General features: G+C 42.6%; 1 protein-coding gene and 1 non-coding gene across 5 annotated transcripts in view; both read left to right on the top strand.

Moving 5' to 3' along the window:
* The first annotated feature begins 856 nt into the window (after positions 1-856).
* Positions 857-928, top strand: TRNAE-UUC. The gene has a single exon. It is a non-coding gene; the product is annotated as a tRNA-Glu (tRNA).
* A 17,412-nt stretch (positions 929-18,340) lies between these two features.
* ITGA6 (integrin subunit alpha 6) overlaps positions 18,341-19,165 on the top strand; it is a 76,096-nt gene continuing 75,271 nt past the window's right edge. For all 4 annotated transcript variants that reach the window (XM_036858458.1, XM_036858457.1, XM_036858460.1 and 1 more), the window contains exon 1: positions 18,341-18,719. In XM_036858458.1, coding sequence (XP_036714353.1) covers positions 18,538-18,719 — 182 coding nt within the window. In that variant the 5' untranslated portion in view covers positions 18,341-18,537. The remainder of the gene's footprint in view (positions 18,720-19,165) is intronic.

Here is a 19,165-nt window from a genome sequence, read left to right on the forward strand (position 1 = left end):
TCCCCCTTCCTTGCTGCCCCCCCCCCCCTTACAAAATGAGGCTGAGTTTCATCCTAGATTGGGCATGGCTTCTTATTTTTCTTACATTTAAACAAGTACACAGTTTGAGTGATTAATAGAGCACGTGGAATAATTTGCTGCCACTCTGCTTCCGTCAGCTCAATGGGAGTGAGGTATTAATGAGAACGTCCACTTGAACAAGCTGCACAGTTTTGTCATTTCCATGAGGTTTGCTGGCATTTGAATATAACCCCACATTCTTTTATGGAATACATAAATGTAATCAAATAGTTGCTTTGGTTTCTTTCTGGAGGCAGAAGGAGAAAAATGTCAAACTCTCATTGTTCACTGTTTCTAACAGACCTCTTTTGTATAAATGCTATGACTTTCCAGCACAAAGTTCCAAACTGCAGATAATAGCTTAAAAGGCTATCTGAACCCATTCTGTTATGTAGATGAAAGGAAGTCTTTACAATTAATCTATGGCATCTCTGAATAAAAAAAGAAGGGCACTCATCCAACTCATTTCCTTGGGCCAGGGCAGTGAGCAAGCAGAACGAAAATGCCAAATTCTGCTGCTCGAAACCAGAGTTTGACATGGCACAAGGGCAGCCGATTAGCAACCAGATTTTTGCTTTTGACCTGTCACTGTTTGGAAATCTGAAACAGTGTGTTATTATTCAATGTTATCACTAAATTAAAAGTTAATGTAAGGCATCTGACTAAATAAAGTGTAGCATAAATATTTTAGAACCTGTTACATTGCTGTTTTATAATAAAATATTTTATGAGATTTACATATTTAAAAGGAGATGAAATAATCCTAATTTAAAAATTAGAAAACTGTTTTAGGAGTTCCCTGGTGGTCCAGTGGTTAGGACTCGGCACTTTCACTGCTGTGGCCCAGGTTCAATCCCTGGTTGGGGAACTAAGATCCCACAAGCTGCGCTGCACGGCCCCCCCAAAAAACAAAACAAGACTGTCTAAACCAAGGGAAGCAAGTGAAAAACTATGTTTGTCAAATTGGAATGAACATACTGGGAAATAAGCATGACACGTCATCCTAGAGAATCGATTTTATTAATAAAATTGTTTCTCCAAATTTGTTTATATTACAACAAATACCATATTAAGGAATCAAATGCAAGAATGGCAAAATTAAAAAAAAAAAAAGAATGGCAAAATAAGAGATTTAAAGAAATTGAGTTAATTACATCAATTAAAATGGCATCTGCCATTTGGGGCATTCAGGTGAAAAGACTTGGGATTACTCAGTTATCAGAACTAATAAACATTTAGGGGGATCAGTTACAAAATAATTATGCAGATCAGTACTGTTCTATATGCAAGCAATTAATGGAAAATGTAATAAAAATTGAGATCCCATTCACAAGACATACATACACACAAAACATAAAATACATGGGAATAGAAATGTGCTAGACTTATATTTAGAAAAAAACAGTTTCTTTCTGAGACATGGAAAGGAGGATTTGAATACATGGAGAAACATTTTCTATATTTCTACCACTGAAGACACAATATTAATAAGGCAATCTCCTCAATTAAGCTCTGATTATTAACACATTCCTAATGAAAAATGCCAATGAGATTTTAGGGAGAACTTGACAAAAATGTTCTAATGTTCACCTGAAAAAGAAAAAACATGTAGGAGTATCTAGGAAAATCCTGAAAAAGTGGAATAATGATGTAGGACTTGCCCACGTTTAAAAATATATCATAAACTTTTTTTGATTAGAACAGTATGGTGCTATCATAGGAACAGGTGAATAGGACAGGATTAAATAACATGTTTGGTCATTCCGCTAATAGGGTAGACACACTCAGAGGTGAACACGTATCGTTAGAGTTTTTCTCCCCAAAGAGGTGTCTACTGATTTCCAGGCAAACAGATTTCTACTGGGCAAACAGATTTCTACTGGGCATTTCTTAGGTTTATCAACTATGCTGTGAAGCCTGAAGGTAAAAATACTACCATATTACTCATTCTCATTCCCGCACAGTGCCTGTTAATAGTAGATATTCAATGTTCGATGAATGAATGAGTGACTGTATGAATTAATGTGCATTGAAATGAATTAATGTGCATTTGAATAACATTAGGAAGATCCACCAGCTTTAAATCTCTGCTTGAAAGTTACTGACAAAACTCCTTTATAATAGCTAACATTAGAATGAGATTTTCTATTTAATATACAAAACCCAGCTAATTCCTTAATTCAGTGTTTTTCAAACTAACGTACGGACGGCTTTTCATGGAAAAAGTTCTTAGTAGCCCAAGTGATGACTCAAATTACTATTACTTTTAAGTAACATTACTTAAATATAGACACACACAAAACTAGGTATATACTTCTTAGGTTTATGACCCTTAAACAAACATAGCACCAAAGGACATTTATCAATTAAACATCCATATTTATAAAATAAGTAAAATTTAAATGAACAACAGATGGTATGTTATGGAAACAAAATTGCTGATGTTGGGTTTAATAACATATGTGTTTAGTTGTTTTACATTTCACTAGTTGACTTGATTCTTTCCATCTTGAATATGATGGATCATTATTTGACACTTCATTGTGGTCACTGCTGTTATTTTTAGCTTTTACGGTTGGGTTTCTGTCCATTGATCCATTATATTGGTTGTCCAATCAATTTAGTACTTTGCGTTGTATACAATGTGTGTGCAGTGTTGTATAATATATGACACTGAGGGTTTAGCACAGGGTCTCTTGGAGACACAAATGCAGATGCTGAATTCTGGACAGCGTTTGGTTACAAGGTGGTCATCCCAATGGTCCAGAACACTCTTATATTACTTTTCTTAGATCATAGTCTTAAGGAAAACCTCAAATCAAAAAATTCTTACAGAACTTGTGAATCTCAGTTTGAGAAACATTACCGGAGCTTATTTCAAGTCGTAATTGATTTTTAAAAAAATATTCCAGGATAACAGAAGGCATTGGGCAACCTTTTGTGATTGTCATAATGAGATTTTGTGACCGTTGATCGATAGTTTCAACACTTATCTTGGGCTTGAACCAACTGATTCTCCTTTGGAGACAGGCACTGAGAAGCCTATTCTGCAGGTGAAGAAATCAAGGCAGCGAACAGCACTCCAGAGAACGCTGTGGTGAAATTTAGATTAGAGGTCAGAGTTATATCCAATTGAGAGGAGAAGTGAAGGGTAATCACACAAATTGCTCAGCCTTTGGAGGGCTTTGACCATCATTTAGACTGTACCTGTCTCCTTCTGCCTAGGCAGGACTCATTGGTATCTTGCACCACAATGCACAGGGCCTCATCAAGCCCTTGTGCTAAATACACACTCCCTGTGCCTCACCCCCTGTGTCCTATTCAGCTACAAGGGACTGAGTAAAAGCTAATCGCTTATCTGAGACCATGAGAGCTGGCAGTCAGCTTGCAAGGTGTTACGGCTTCTACTTATATGTCTTGTGCTCACCGCGGGAGCTACTATTCCTTCCCAAGTACGGGTGTTCCTTCTTCTTGAACAGCTGCCAGGAGCTCAGCAGCTTGGGAGCCCTTCAGATAAATAGCACCTGAGCTTACGTTATCTCAATTGCAGCGTGTATGGGCACAACCCTCAGGTATTTGGGCGCGGACTTGCCTTAGTCATAGTGAGACTGGAGAGAATGTTCTTTCAAATCAGACCAAGTTATAAACCCCTCCCCAAATATCAGGGGAACATCACCCTAGCCATAGTTACTCTTATAACCAAAAGAAATCACCAAAGAACATAGAACACCAGAGAGATTGTGTCAAGTAGATTCCTAATGAGTGATAAATAAGACAGCATGTAGTATAAAACAGAGCTTTCCTACACTTGAAACCTTTCTGTGACTTTATTTCTGCCTCATTCTCCCCTCTAAACTGACTACCTTGCTCTGTCTGCTCACTCAAAGCTTCTGCTCCCTTTTAGCTTTGGCTTGCCCATGACATGGCCACAATGGCCTCTTCTTTCCTTTCCTACATCACAACTTTTCACCTTAAGTTACTGTTGCCAACTGGGTCACTGTTTTCCAAAGCAAATTCCCAAGAGTGGGGATCTGATAGGCCCAGCTCATCTTTTCATTCCAGCCTGTGGACTGACTGTGACCCAAGGGTGATCCGACACCCCTAGGTCAGGTGTTTACCCATGTGCCATCATCTGTGCTGGGCATGGGAGGTGGTCATTCAAAGAACACGCAGAGGGCACTTCCCTGGTGGCGCAGTGGTTAAGAATCCACCTGCCAGTGCAGGGGACAGGGGTTCAATCCCTGGTCCGGGAAGATCCCACATGCCATGGAGCAACTAAGCCCATGCGCCACAACTACTGAGCCCACGTCCTAGAGACCTTGAGCCACAACTACTGAAGCCTGTGCACCCTAGAGCCTGTGTGCTGCAACTACTGAGCCCACATGCCACAACTACTGAAGCCTGTGTGCCTAGAGCCCATGCTCCGCAACAAGAGAAGCCACCGCAATGAGAAGCCCGTGCACCGCAACGAAGAGTAGCCCCCGTTCGCGTCAACTAGAGGAAGCCCGCACACAGCAACGAAGACCCAACGCAGCCAAAAACATAAATAAAAAAATTAAAAAGCAAACCAAAAAACAAACAAAAAAAAACCAGCAGAAAAACAAAGAGCGTGCAGCGGGGAGTGGCTGATTTGGCACTGTGATTAAAAAACATCTTGGCACATCTGGCACATCTAAATTGAGAGGTTTTTTTTGTTTTGTTTAGGATTTTTTTTTTAACATCTTTATTAGAGTATAATTGCTTTACAGTGTTGTGTTAGTTTCTGCTGTATAACAAAGTGAATCAGCTATACGTATACATATATCCCCATATCCCCTCCCTCTTGCGGCTCCCTCCCACCCTCCCTATCCCACCCCTGTAGGTGGTCACAAAGCACTGAGCTGATCTCCCTGTGCTATGCGGCTGCTTCCCAATAGCTATCTATTTTACATTTGGTAGTGTATATATGTCCATGCCACTCTCTCACTTCGTCCCAGCTTAAGCTTCCCCCTCCCCGTGTCCTCAAGTCCATTCTCTACATCTGCGTCTTTATTCCTGTCCTGCCCCTAGGTTCTTCAGAAACTTTTTTTTTTTTTTAGATTCCATATATATGAGTTAGCATACAGTATTTGTTTTTCTCCTTCTGACTTACTTCACTCTGTATGACAGACTCTAGGTCTATCCACCTCACTACAAATAACTCTAAATTGAGTAGTTTTTATAGAACTATTTTCCCCATTTGCTGAGTGTTAGTTTGAATTTCTATTGCCTTCCATGATATTAACAATTTCACTAAAGTCATTATCATATAAAAATTGAGGGCATATATTCTAACTCGTTTTTCTACCTAATAAATACTGATATTGAATGAGATAGAGTCTAAGAATGAACCCCGTGACAGTCTCCTCAGAACATTACAGGTGGACCTGTTCCATTGAACACTACTACCTTCTGAGTTTAATCCATAAGCCCCAAGTCTAACTCGGACCAAAATAAAACCAGAAGATAACACTTTTTCCTGATTGATAAAGAGTCACGTAATTGGTTGGGTGTGTGGGTCATGCATACAGGCTTTGGAGCCAGCCCACCTGGAATCAAAATCTGGCTCCACTTCTGATTTATGTAACTTGGGGGACTTATGTGACCCTGCTGCTCCTGACTTCCCTTATGTATAAAATGGGATTACTAAGAATGTTAATGATATGGGTTATTGCAAAGATTAAATGAATGAATCAATGAAAATGTGTGCTGGGAACAGTACCTACTACAGAGCAAATATCCCATAAATGTTAGTTATTATTGTCATAATTAGTTCCATAAACTTTGTTGAATTTTAATTGTATAGCTTAAGCTAGTTTCAGGTGGGAGCCTGTGAATTTTACAACCACAATGGTCTTAATCAAGAAAATGCAGGTGGACTTCTTGTCACTTTCTACCAGTTTATGTGGCCATAATTTTATTATAGAAAGAAATCAGAGTGGTTTGTTATGCAAAGCTTTTTACAGAATCATGCTGGTAAATTTCTGTCATCTTCATATATATTATTTCATTAATTTTCTGTTATGAATATTATCAAATGCCTGGGATCAAATTGAGAGCAATTGCATGATTTTTGTTGTCTTCCAGAATAGTAGATATTTAATTTATACCAATTAAAATTTCCTTAATATAAAATATTTTACAAAGCTAATTCTTTGAATCTTGTAGTGACATTGTTCTTTGCATTTTTCCCCCTGTATTACTTTTGGTTATAGTGACTTGAAGCTGAGAATATATTGGTGTGAGAGAGTCTACGCTGAAATAGACACGAGTCACTCTCAAATCCAAGTTCATGAACTGTGAAAAGCCTAATAAGCAAAGAAATGTGGTATTGCTCATGTTAATCTTGAGCTAAGCTGAAAAAGTTCTGCTTCAAGGTTCTGTCACACTAAATACACTCGTCTTGCTAAGTATATGTATCAGGTTCACTGCCTCTAAACAGGCAGCCTCTCCTAAACTAGTGGTAAACATTTTGATTAGTGAGAAGTGTTTTCACATCTGCTTATTTCAAGCATAAGTGCTTTTCTCCTTCTCACAGAAAAATTGAGATAAGGCAAATATCATCATCCCCCATTCATTTCCACTTGCAGTTTCAGCTAGTATGTAAATACAAGTCTTGGAGGACCAGAAAATGTCTTAAATTAACACAATACTTAAAATGCATTGCCCAATGCTAGGGAGTGATGGGAAATTGGCATTCCTGATGGAGCTGTGGTGAATATTCATTTTTCCATCTGGAAACTTAAGCACATGCGATTTAGCAGATTGAAAACTGGTGTGACTTCAGTACTGTAACTACATAAACTTTACAATCTTGAGAGTGTAATGCACATTAAGAAAATAAATGTGTTGCTGTAAAAGTATACAGATGAGATATAGAACTGAATTGGTTGCTGAAACTAATTAAGTCCATTTTTCAGAGGTAACCTGGGGCACCGCCATGTTAAGAGAACTCTTGGGTGGGGATTCAGGACCCCACTTTGATCACTATTATGAGGGTCCAGAGGAACTTGGAGACGTTCTTTGCTCATTTTTCCACAGGATTCCAATTTCAACAAGAATTGCCAGGATCTTCTTAGAAATACAGAATATTGAGGAACTGGAAAGAAACTGAGTAACTCAAAGACATACCTTATGCCATAAATAAAATCCTGTAGTTAGAGCTTGGATTGAAACCCTTCCGAGGACTGACAGCTTGTTCCTCTGTTAGAACCACTCTCTTGAAATTAATGGGCTTGGCTTTGTATCTCCAACTGTTCTGCACAAATGAACCAAACTGGGAATCAGTTGGAGTCACTGAAGCTTAACACAACTCCAGCTATTGTTTACATGGCTCCCATGAAACCCCTATGCCAAACTGATTAGATTTACAGTTCATTCGATAAGCTTGTCTGCTCATGGCACAGAAGGCAGTGAACCTTTTCACAAAATGAAACTAGAGTTGGAGAGAGAAAAAACAAAGCCTTTAATGAAGAGGGAGGCTGAGAGACTTTGGTGGGGGGTCTTTTAAGTTTCTAGGAAGCCTCCCTTGTGCTGAGTTTCTCCTGCTCAGTGTTGGAATGATACTCTGGGATTTGTCCTCCTGCTTAACAGAAAGTCTTTAGCGCCATTTTCAAATTCGTTGTGATGATGGATATGTGTAATGCTAATGGGAACTAGGGACTATAAAAGACTCTTAAAGATGCAATGGGTCAGGGAGCACCATATGGATCAGTGGAAGCCATCACCAACCACACACTGACAGAGCTGCTTTTTGTTCTTCCCCTATCCCCATGCTAGAGGCTGGGAGAAAATGTATAAAGTCTACCGTATTTGCTCATGCTTTGGACCTCTTATTGAGTGATTGGGAATTAGCCATGGAGCCATGAAATCATCTCCCCCAAAACTCTTTCTAATCAACTTCTAAGCAAGTATAACTGATCTCATTTCTCCAGGAGCATGACTCAGTAGCTTAGTCAACCACATCCTGGCACTGCGGACTTGCTCCCGCTGAGAAAGATGGCAGCGGATGGGTCAGCTGAGTAGAAGCTAATGCTTACCTTCGGAGGAGTCTCACACAGGAACTTTATACTACATCTGTTTTGGTTATCTATCGCTTCATCACAAACGACCCTGAAACTTAGTGGCCTGAAACAACCGTCGCTTTATTAATATCTGTGGGTCTGGAATTCAGGTAGGGCTTGGATGGGTGATTCTTCTGCTTCAGAAAGTGTCAGCAGGGATTACTTGGTGGTATCCAGATGGTGGCTGGATAGGTTTGTAGGCTCCAAGATAGCTTCACTCCCATACATGGCACTTTGGCACAGACAGCTAAAAAGCTGGGCTCAGTCAGCCCCCTCCCTCTCCATGTGGTCTCATGGCTGCTTCACCATGGAAGGTAGACTTCTTACATAGTGGCTCAGGGTCCAAGAATGAGTGTTTCAAGAGTCCCAGGAATGAGCTATAAGGCTCCTTATGCTTTAGCCTGGGGAGTCCCAGAATGTCATATCTGTTTTCTTGACCAATTTTTATTGGTCAAGAAAGTAACTGAGGCCAGCTAAGATTCAAGGGTAAGAGAAGTAGACCCCACCTCTCAATGAGAGGAATGTCAAAAAAATCTGTGGCCATCTCAAGTTTGCCTCAAACACTTTATTGTGACCTTATAGAAAGAATTCAGTATTATAAGTCATTTCTCAAATCCCTTATCCAAAAATGGGGAAAAAGTAAAGGAAAACTCTTGAGAAACCCTTATGCACACACTGAGTATGCACTGAATGCTTAATAATATTTAGTAAACCCTGATATGCGTTGAGTGCTTAATAATATGAATATTTAATAACAATTGGGAGATCAGTTCAATGAAATATATGATTGAGAGTAATTGCACAGGTTTCAAGTAGATAACACTTGGCTGACAATTTTACTATCAACCTTGAATAAATCACAGAGAACATTGATGTTTATATAAAACAATATAATCTGTATGTATTAAACTCTGGGACTCACACATCGGATGCCTTTTCCTATTGTTCACCTTGTAGTCTTCTATTGCTACAACCATACTCCTTCACATACTGCCCATGTCTCCAGGATTCTATGTAAACTATAATTGTGCCTTGGAACCACATTAAATCATCTTTACAGATGCAAACAGAAGCCTATTCCTGCAGTGTTTTTTCATTGCAATAAAAAAAAAAAATCACATCTGTAGTATTGCTTCAAGCTCATAAGCCTCAGCTGTGTCTGCTGGATACGCAATGCATGCTTTCTCTCAGAAATCTTTTCCTGAGAAGGTCTAGCTGGCCTTAAGCATCCTCCCACGTAGGCATGTGCAGTTGGAACGGGAAGAGGGCAGGGTGCAGAGCTGACGCAGTTATGTACTATTATATACTATTGGGTGGATTGGGTGGTGGAGTGGGAGGTCCGGGAAATCTACCGCCTGAACCCTTCGTACTTCATGTCACCATGTCTTTTCTTTCTTTGGTGACTAAAGGACAAGATAGACTGAAGGTGATAACATTGTTAGCACTTTGGGACAGTAGACCAAAGAGTGAAACAAATGTGTTTTCCAATTTCAGGAGCCTAGCCTTCTTAGGACGTGGCTGCTTTCTTTGTTCAAAGGAGTTCTGGATTTGCAGCCATCATGCCCCCCTCTCCAATCCACCCTCCTCCTCTCCACTCTCCCTCCAATCTCCCCAAAATCCTTTGCTAAGAATTTCCACTCCAGGTTAGGCAGTCCACTTTCACTTTTTCTAGCTGTCTTTGAATTGTTGGCAGGATTATAGTATCAGAAACCTTGAGTCCAAAATGGCGCCTTGTTAATTGGCTGACTTGTTGCAGGGGTTTTCCATTTCCATGAGAATTACTGATATTTAGAGGAATCTGGGTGGGGAGGATGCGCCCTTTGAATAATGTGCACTATTGGGTATGCTCGGTTTTAAGCACGTAATGCAAGGGTGACACACTTTCTAAAAAACCTCTCCAACTTCAAAGAAGTCTTCTGGCATAAAAGTGATGATTGATGAAAACCCTGAGGTACCCTAGTCAGTCATTTTTTTTAGTAGCTTCCATGTTCCAGGCCTAATTATTGGTACTGGGGATACAAAGATGAGTAAAGCATGGCCCCTACTTTGAAGGAACCAACAGTTTAGCAGACAGTTATATAAGCATATAAATAACAGTATTATTCAATATGAAGTAGGAGAGAGGTGTATGCAAAGTGTTGATGGAGTGTGAAAAGGGAGTGCCTGGGCAGATGGATATGGTGTCTACTTAATGCTGCTCTCTCTTCTTTGAATATTTATTTTAAGTGGCTGATGGCTGGAATATATATATATAACATTTAATATATAATTAACATTTGAAAATATTTCAACTTTGGAATATGTTTTAAAAATAGCATTTGAATTATTTAAAAAATACAGTTTAAAAACTGTTTATAACCCCTAAAGACATCGCTAGATGACTGCAGTCAACACAAAAAGAAAGTCTCAGAGAAATAGATGTACGTATTTTGGTTATTTACAGAGTGTAAATTGGGAAATTCTAATAGCCCTTCAAAATCAAAGAGCTGACTGTCTCCCATACTCTCTTACCTCCTTTTCAACCAGTACAGCATTTACCCAACCATGTCTGTAACCAACAGCAACCGGGGATGAGTTGGCTACTTGGGGAAAGTAAACTTCTGGAGCAATGGGGTGGAGCTTCTATTTCCTAGTAGGGTCCAAGGCTGAAAAAATTCACCCTGGTTCATTGGACGTGGTAGGGCACAAACCCCCCTGGTTAGCCCTTCTACGCTTTCCATCCTCCTGTGAGCTGCAGGAACAAGCAACATGTGTTCATGTACGGACACCCCAGCCTAACTGATAAAATGTGACTGCTGGCTTTTTTTTCCTGCCAGAGAACAGCTTTGATCAAGATTACATTTTGTGAGCTGCTACAATTCCTTGTTTGGGAGTCAGGAAATTTGGTCTTGGTGGACTATTTGTCAGCCAAGGCTGAAAAAGGTTATGAACGTATGGTGTTGGTTATGAAATCAGAAGTCAGGATATCCTGAGTCTTAATTTGGTCGGAGACCCTGACATTCTCTCTTAAGAAAAGTCCCTGCTTCGATGTCTCCAGACATAAAATAGGACAATACCTTTTGCCTTGTGGAGATGCACTGATTTTCTAAAGGTTTTTGCAAATGAAATGTGGTGTAAGTATCCTTTTCACCAGGGAGCGTCCAGAAGCACCTTGTACAATGCAGAACCGTTCAGCCCCTCACTTTGGATCACGTGATCTGGGACAGCAAAGCCATTGTTACAGGAACATTCTTGGCTGCTAGGTGGTCCAAATTTCTGCATTCTTTTTCTCCTTTCTTTGCTTTTTGTTCTTTATAGTGGTGGGTTCACAGGGCAGAATGTATTACATTGCCTTCAAATGTGTTGTTAATGTGACAGGAGAATCAACTTGTTAAATTATACTGAGTACTTAATTATTTGTGTGCAAATGGCTTGCCATCCAGATTCAAAAATTTTGAGGAAATTTTGAAGTTCAGGATCTGATTTCCCTGTGAAGTGTCATATTCTCCTAATTACCCTGACGATTCATTTTAAGTAGTAGAAGCTGCTTTAATATTAGCAGCAAGATGTATTCAATTAAGATAAAGCTTCAAACAAAATACCAATGATTTTTAAGTTGGCCATGATTTTTGATAATCTTTAGCACTTACTTTTCCCCTGGCTGATCAGATCGTGGAAAGAGGAAGATAAGGATGTGTTTGGACACATATGTCCACCTTTCATCTCTTTTTCCTACCAGGCCTCCTGGCTGGCGAGTCCTCTGAGCTTTTTCTCTTCCAAACTTATGATACTGAGTTTGGAACCCATTGTTGCTTCTGCAAAGACTGGCAGGAGATAGAAGTGGTCCAGAGCCAGGGTGAAGCACAAACTTGCTTCCATCCAAACCTCAAGCACTGAGAAGTTATGATATGACAGAGATTATTTGCCAAGCTATGTTGGGAAGGAATGGTTTACCCTGACCACTTACATCAGGTGAATGTGGGGCGCAGGTGACCTCATTCACATGCTTCCTCTCCCTGTGTGTCCCTGATCTGAAGCCCTCCTTTGTTTTGTATTCTAGTATATTTTCTTCTCCTTCATTTTCACAGCTACTATTTTATTCAGCACATATTTAACAGCAGACACTGTGCTCTGTATCTCACATATATAATCTCATTTAATCCTTATAACAACCTGGTGAAGGAAGATTTCTGGCCATTTTACAGATTTGAAAATTGAGTCCTGGAGAAGTAGAGGAACTTGCTCCAGGCCCTCAGCTGGGAAGTGGGTGAGGCTAAGCTGCCTTCCTTGAGTGCTTGCTTTGACCTGAATTGATACACTCCAGAGATCACTGGGTTAAGTCCTAACTCAGAATCAGCTTGTCTTTTTTTTTTTTTCCAGTTAAGATATTTTTATAGGAAGCAAGAAAAAATTTAAAAAACGTCTCCTCCAAGTTTGGCCTGTCAAGACTGCATTTGTGCGGCATGAGATACACAGAGATTCATGTTTGTTTCTGATGATGGTGGGGATGGAAAACCAAATTTTCCAGTGGGGGTTTCACCTCAGCCTTGGGAGCTCAGTTTTAAATTTAACTTGATTCATTTAAAGTTTGAGTTTATTTCTGGCTGGCTGGCAAAATGTGCCTTCTTGGCTTAGAAAATTTCCCTCAAAACAAATTTGAAAAAAAGAATCCCACCTAAAATGGCAACGTGAAATACTGTACAACATTTAATGCATTCATAACAAGCAAATTAGAAACATTCAACTTAAATTTACTTTAAAATAGATCTGTTGGGGCTTCCCTGGTGGCGCAGTGGTTAAGAATCCGCCTGCCAAGGCAGGGGACACGAATTCAAGCCCTGTTCCGGGAAGATCCCACATGCCGCGAGCAACTAAGCCCGTGCGCCACAACTACTGAGCTATTGAGCCTGCACTCTAGAGCCCACAAGCCACAACTACTGAGCCCCCATGCCTCAACTACTGAAGCCCGCATGCCTAGAGCCCATGCTCCGCAACAGGAGAAGCCACCGCAATGAGAAGCCTGAGCACCACAACGAAGAGTAGACCCCGCTCGCCACAGCTAGAGAAAGTCCGTGTGCAGCAACAAAGACCCAACGCAGCCAAAAATAAAATAAATTTTTAAAAAAGCATCTTTTTAAAAAAAAAAAAGATCTGGTGAACAACCTAAGGGTCTATTGATGGATGAATGGATAAAGAAAATGGATAAAGAAAAAATATATATATATCACATTTTCACATATATATTACACAATGGAATATTATTCAGTCATAAAAAAGAAAGAAATCCTGCTGTTTGTGACAACATGGATGGACGTTGAGGGCATTATGCTAAGTGAAATTAGTCAGAGAAAGACAAATATTGTATGATCTCACTTATATGTGGAATCTGAAAAAAAAAACAAAACTCATAGAAACGAAGAACAGATGGGCGATTACCAGAGGCGGGTGGTGGGGGAAATGGGTGAAGGTGGTCAAAAGAAACAAACTTCCAGTTAATAAATAAACATGTTGTGAGGTTGTAATGCACAGCACGGTGACTATAGTTAACAACACTGTATTGCATATTTGAAAGTTGCTAAGATAATAAATCTTAAAAGTTCTCATCACAAGGAAAAAAACTGTAACTCTGTGAGGTGATGGATGTTAACTAAACTTATTGTGGTGATCATTTCATAATATAGACATATATCCAATCATTATATTGTATACCTTCAACTTATACAACGTTCTATATCAATTATATCTTAATAAAACTGGAAAAATAAATAAATAAAATAGATCTGAGTGTTAAAATAAGGTAGAGGTGGCAATTTGGATTATCCTGATCCAAACCAAAGGCAGTGTGCTGTGACTTACAGCAAATAAAATATCCAAACAAAAAGCATTAAGGTTCAGTGTGGAAGGAAAACCCCTGAACATGTATACAGAGATGAAAAAAGCAATTGGGGAAAACTCTATTTCTTTTTCTGAAACACAAAAAAATCTGCCACTGAACAGTCTGAATCCCAGTTTGGAACAGTTTGCTATATACACCTAGTTTATAAAACTGTAGGTATACCATGCATGGGTCAGTGCATAACTTGTAAAAGCCAAATTGTGAAAGCCTGTACACGGGTGGAAGTTCTGACACAACATTCTAAGTGCTTCAGCTCACGCTAACTTTATTCATCCTCAAGGCAAGGCGACTCTTTGAGGGTGGATGCTATTATCCCTACTTCATAGCTTGGGGAAACTGAGGTGGAGAGAGATTCAATGACTTGTTTAAGGTCCCCTGGCCGTGTGGAGCAGAGATGGGATTGGAAGTGACTTGGGTTCCATGGACCATGTGCTAACCACTCTGACAAATGGCCTTCATTAAAGGGCTGCAGGGAACATGTGAAACTGTTGATATGGCGATGTAACGCAACCACAGAAGAATAAAGAGATGTTTTAATAGTTTCTACGTTGCCTAAAAGCAGCAAATATGATATCCTCTGCTGTTGGTGATGACAAAGTCAATAGAACAGGGAACCTGAGAGCAAAAATGATTAAAGTAGGTCCCAGGAAATGGAAAATATATCAGGCAATACATGAGTTCCTCAGACCTTTGCATGGGTGACCCATAGTTTAAAATTATTTACAAGTTCCTCTACCAAAGGTGGAATATAGAACAAAAAAATTTCTTTTGAAAAGTGTATCGGTAAAATGCAAGAATTCAAAAGCTGTCAACTGAGCAAATGCTTCTATCCATTGCTTTCACTGCCTTTTTATTTAAAATTTTCAGTTTGTAAAATTTCTTCTGTGATTATTGTATCATTTTCTTAGGTATTCCATTTTGTTTGTTTTCTAATGAGGCTTTTTGGGAACATGACACAACTTTGTCATAACTGGATTTGTACAGCCCTTTGGTTTTTTTATACACACACACACACACACCCATGCCATCTAATGGTCAGCACACCTTTATCATCAAGGTATCTCTCTCACTTTGGTTCCAGACAAGTGTCTTTTTGTTCCAGAATTTCTTTCATTATAACTATGTGCCTCCCTCCTCAGGTCTTTACTTCATAATTTTTAGATGTCTTCTTTCATTCCTTTGACCCTATGGACTGACATTGTCCTCAGCAGATCCTGAAGGACCTCTAAACCTCCTTTTTCTAAGACACTTCTTATGTCAGCCGTAACTATTTACCACAGAAATGATAACTAATTCACAAACCTTGATTGTTTCAGTTAATCAGGAAGCGCTGCCAATCTTCAAAGAGATTATTATTAAGAGCCTGGGTTTGACTCAACTTCAAGTATGTTTCGCATCGTAGCCAGAGATAGCTGGAAGGCAGGAGCGTGGGTCGTCTGTGATGGGCACTTGGCACACTCCAGAACAAGTCTCTCATCCTTGTTTTTATCCCCTCCTTCTCCCACACAAGTATTACTCAATTCGGTAGCATTATATTTAAATTTAACATTATGTAAAATTTCAATTTGAGCATAATTGGTATTTGGGATCAAGGAGCTAACTCTGGCTATTCAAACGTCATCTACTAAACATATCTTTGGGAGGAAGCAAGAATTACTCTTGGAAGCAAGGGGTGATATTCGGTATAGTTAACAGTTGGTATGACATGAGCACACCCAATCAGAAGAAGCCCTTGTAGTGCCAGGCAGGGCTTAAGGGCTCAAACCTTTTAGCTGCTGAATTGTGGGGAAGTTGGCGGGTCCTAGGAGAGTGGCCAGGGTGGGGCCAGTTGAACTTGGGGAACTCAGGGCATAGCTTTTAGCTACTAGTTCAGAAGTATTTCAGCAACCATTACCGCCCCATCAGTGGCTCCTGCTGAGCACCAGCCTGCAGTGAGGTTCGTCGTGCTCTAACTGTAATAGCTGGGACCTGTCCCTCTGGAATAGTATGTGTTTAACATGAAGAAGAAAGGCTAACTTGCATGAAAAATCATATTGCAGATGTTTCTTAGCTTACTAGATTATAGTCTCCAACGGTTTCTCAACCTTACCAAGGTTATCACATACTGGTTAAAACAGTGTGATCTTCAAGATTGTCTACTGAACTTGAACTCACTGTACCCCGCTTTGGACTATATTTGACTGGAGATATCGATTGGGAGAGAAGTGGGACATACCCCACTCCTGGCAGCTGTTACCACCTGTGGACCCTTGATGATGTTCAGGTGGCTTTTCGGTGTGGCACAGGCTGCTCCCTTGGTGTAAATACCCCTTGAGGCGAGATGGCACATGACCCCTACCCCCCATCACCACATGCACACTCAGAGCTCCAGCTCTTCCCTGGGACTGCACTCTGCTTCTCTTTCTTTTTTTTTTTTTTTTTATTAATTTATTTTTGGCTGTGTTGGGTCTTCGTTTCTGTGCGAGGGCTTTCTCTAGTTGTGGCCAGCGGGGGCCACTCTTCATCGCGGTGCGCGGGCCTCTCACTATCGCGGCCTCTCTTGTTGCGGAGCACAGGCTCCAGACGCGCAGGCTCAGTAGTTGTGGCTCACGGGCTTAGTTGCTCCGCGGCATGTGGGATCTTCCCAGACCAGGGCTCGAACCTGTGTCCCCTGCCTTGGCAGGCAGATTCTCAACCACTGCGCCACCAGGGAAGCCCTCTGCTTCTCTTTCTATGTCAGATTTCAAGGCAGGCTCCCCAAGACATTCCAGGAGCCTTTGGGCTAGCATTTTTGGCAGACTGCTGAAGACCATGGACCCCTTTTCAGAACAAGGTTTTTATTATTATTTTTTTTAATCTTTTGGCCATGCCGCGCGCCATGTGGGATCTTAGTTCCCCCGACCAGGGATGGAACCTGAGTCCCCTGCATTGGAAGCACGAAGTCTTAACCACTGGACCGCCAGGGAAGGCCCAGAACAAGGTTTTTAAATCCATAAAATAAAATAAAATACATGGGATTACAAAGGAAACCAATTATATTGAAATACAGTTAACACAATATTTTTAAAAAATTGTTATAGCACTATTATATACATTTTAATTGACATATTACATAACAAGACCTAGCTGAGGGTCTATCTGATAACTACTGTAATTTAAGATATTTGCAACAACTGTGATGTGATGTGAAAAACCTATGGGTTCTACTGGAGACTAAGTCATGGATTCTTACTGCCACCGTGGTGTGCTGCTTACCTTCATAATGGAAAGAAATGCTAAATGTCAGTTAAAGGATTAGTGAAAATAAAAATGTCATTTTTTTTTTTTTTGCCATCCAAGTTCACAGTAACCTGAATTCTCTCTCCCCAGGTTAACAACCCCTGCTGCAGGATAAAGTTACCCCAGGGGTCAACACCTCACTGGAGGCCCCACCCCTTGTGCTGGAGGCTGGAGCCTTTAGGCCACCCACACCGAACTCAGAGCGGTCTCTTGGCAGGGAAGTACTCCTCCCAACTAATTCTGGGAACTTGGGGGCAGGAGAGAAGGGCTCCTGAGCTCGTGGGTGCCACTTTAAATAACTCATCCTTCACTGTTGAGGACCTTCTCAGTCTGAGAACACCTGGAAACCAAGTTTGAAGTTGCCTACACCAGTGTGACTTATCCCACAAACTCTCTTTTCCACCTGGACGCAGATCCGTGGATGCTCTGGGGCAAGGCTGAGCTTCAGTTTTCTCATCTGCAAAAAGAAAACACCCACCTCATAGGATTGTTAGGAGCATGAAATGAGATAATAGCTGCGCGTTGTCAATTGCACAGCCCTATTTGTGCTGTTATCCTTTTTGACGGTTAGGTCTTTGAGGGCCGAGGACAATCTATGCAGCTCCATTCCCCAAGTACCTGGCCCGCGTTAATCGCTCCATAAACACTTGTGGAATGAATGAAGGAAGCCTGCATTTGCACGTGGGGCCTCCGTCGGCGAGCGCCCAGGGCTCCGGGCCATTAGGGCCGGCGCATCACCAGCACTTGTCTTTACTAACAGGTAGTAAACGCCTTTCCGGCTCTGCGCCGAATGGCAACCACAATTCAAGTGCTTCTCTCCAGGAGGACACCCGAGCTGGGGCTGCCCGGCCCGCAGCTCGCCTCCGGGTCTCTCCGCCACGGCTTCCGGGCCAGGTGCGGGGCGGCAGGGAGGGGCAGCGCCGCGTCGCACCGCACCGCAGCCGGGCAGGCAGGGAAGGTGCCGGCGGCGGGCGTGCGAGGAGGGGCCAGGGGGTGGGGAGGGCCGGGGCGGGGCCGGCGTCCTCGTCACTTGATAAAACGCCTGCGAGTCTCCAGAGAACAACGGGCTCATTCAGTGGTCGGGAGCTGCCCGCGAGGGGGAGCGGCCGGGCGGAGAGCGCGACTTGTCCCGGGGGTGGGGCCGGGCGCGGCGGCGAGAGGAGACCGAGGTGGCCGCGGCGGCAGCGGCGCGGCAGCCTCGAACCCAGCCCGGAGCGCAGGGCAGCCGCGCAGCTTCCCGCTCCCCTCCCGGTGCGCCGGCCCATGGCGGCCGCGGGGCGGCTGTGGCTGCTCTACCTGTCGGCGGGGCTCCTGCCGCGGCTCGGCGCCGCCTTCAACTTGGACACCCGCGAGGACAATGTGATCGAGAAAACCGGGGACTCCGGGAGCCTCTTCGGCTTCTCGCTGGCCATGCACTGGCAGCTGCAGCCCGAGGACAAGCGGCTGTGAGTTCCCCGATTCTGCCCACCCCATCGGGGCGCCGGCCCGCGCGCGAACCGGGGCGAGGGCGCGCCGCGTTCCCGCCGGCCGGCCCTGCCCCGCCCCGCCCGGGACTCCGCCGGCCCCCGGGGGGAGCGGGGCTCGAAGCCCCGCGCGCTCGCCTCCGGCCCCGCCCGGCGCCGCGCCTCCCCCCATTCAGCCCCGGAAGGAGGAGAACCCGGGGGCCGACCCCTGCGGACCGCGGCCCCGGTGCCAGGCGGGGCTGTCCTCGGCCCCGGGAGAGTTTACTTTTTTTTTTTTTTCTTTTTAAACAAAGTGCTCTCCGGCGGTCCTTCCCTCTGGGCGTGTTTGCTGGGAACCCGGCAGGTGGCACGCTTTGCTGAGCTTCACGTGTGTGCTAGGCGGGGGTGACCTGGGGTGGAGGGTCGCTGTACGCTGCGGTGAGGTGACT

The sequence above is a fragment of the Balaenoptera musculus genome, chromosome 7 (genome assembly GCF_009873245.2).
Source record: "Balaenoptera musculus isolate JJ_BM4_2016_0621 chromosome 7, mBalMus1.pri.v3, whole genome shotgun sequence".
NCBI lineage: Eukaryota > Metazoa > Chordata > Mammalia > Artiodactyla > Balaenopteridae > Balaenoptera > Balaenoptera musculus.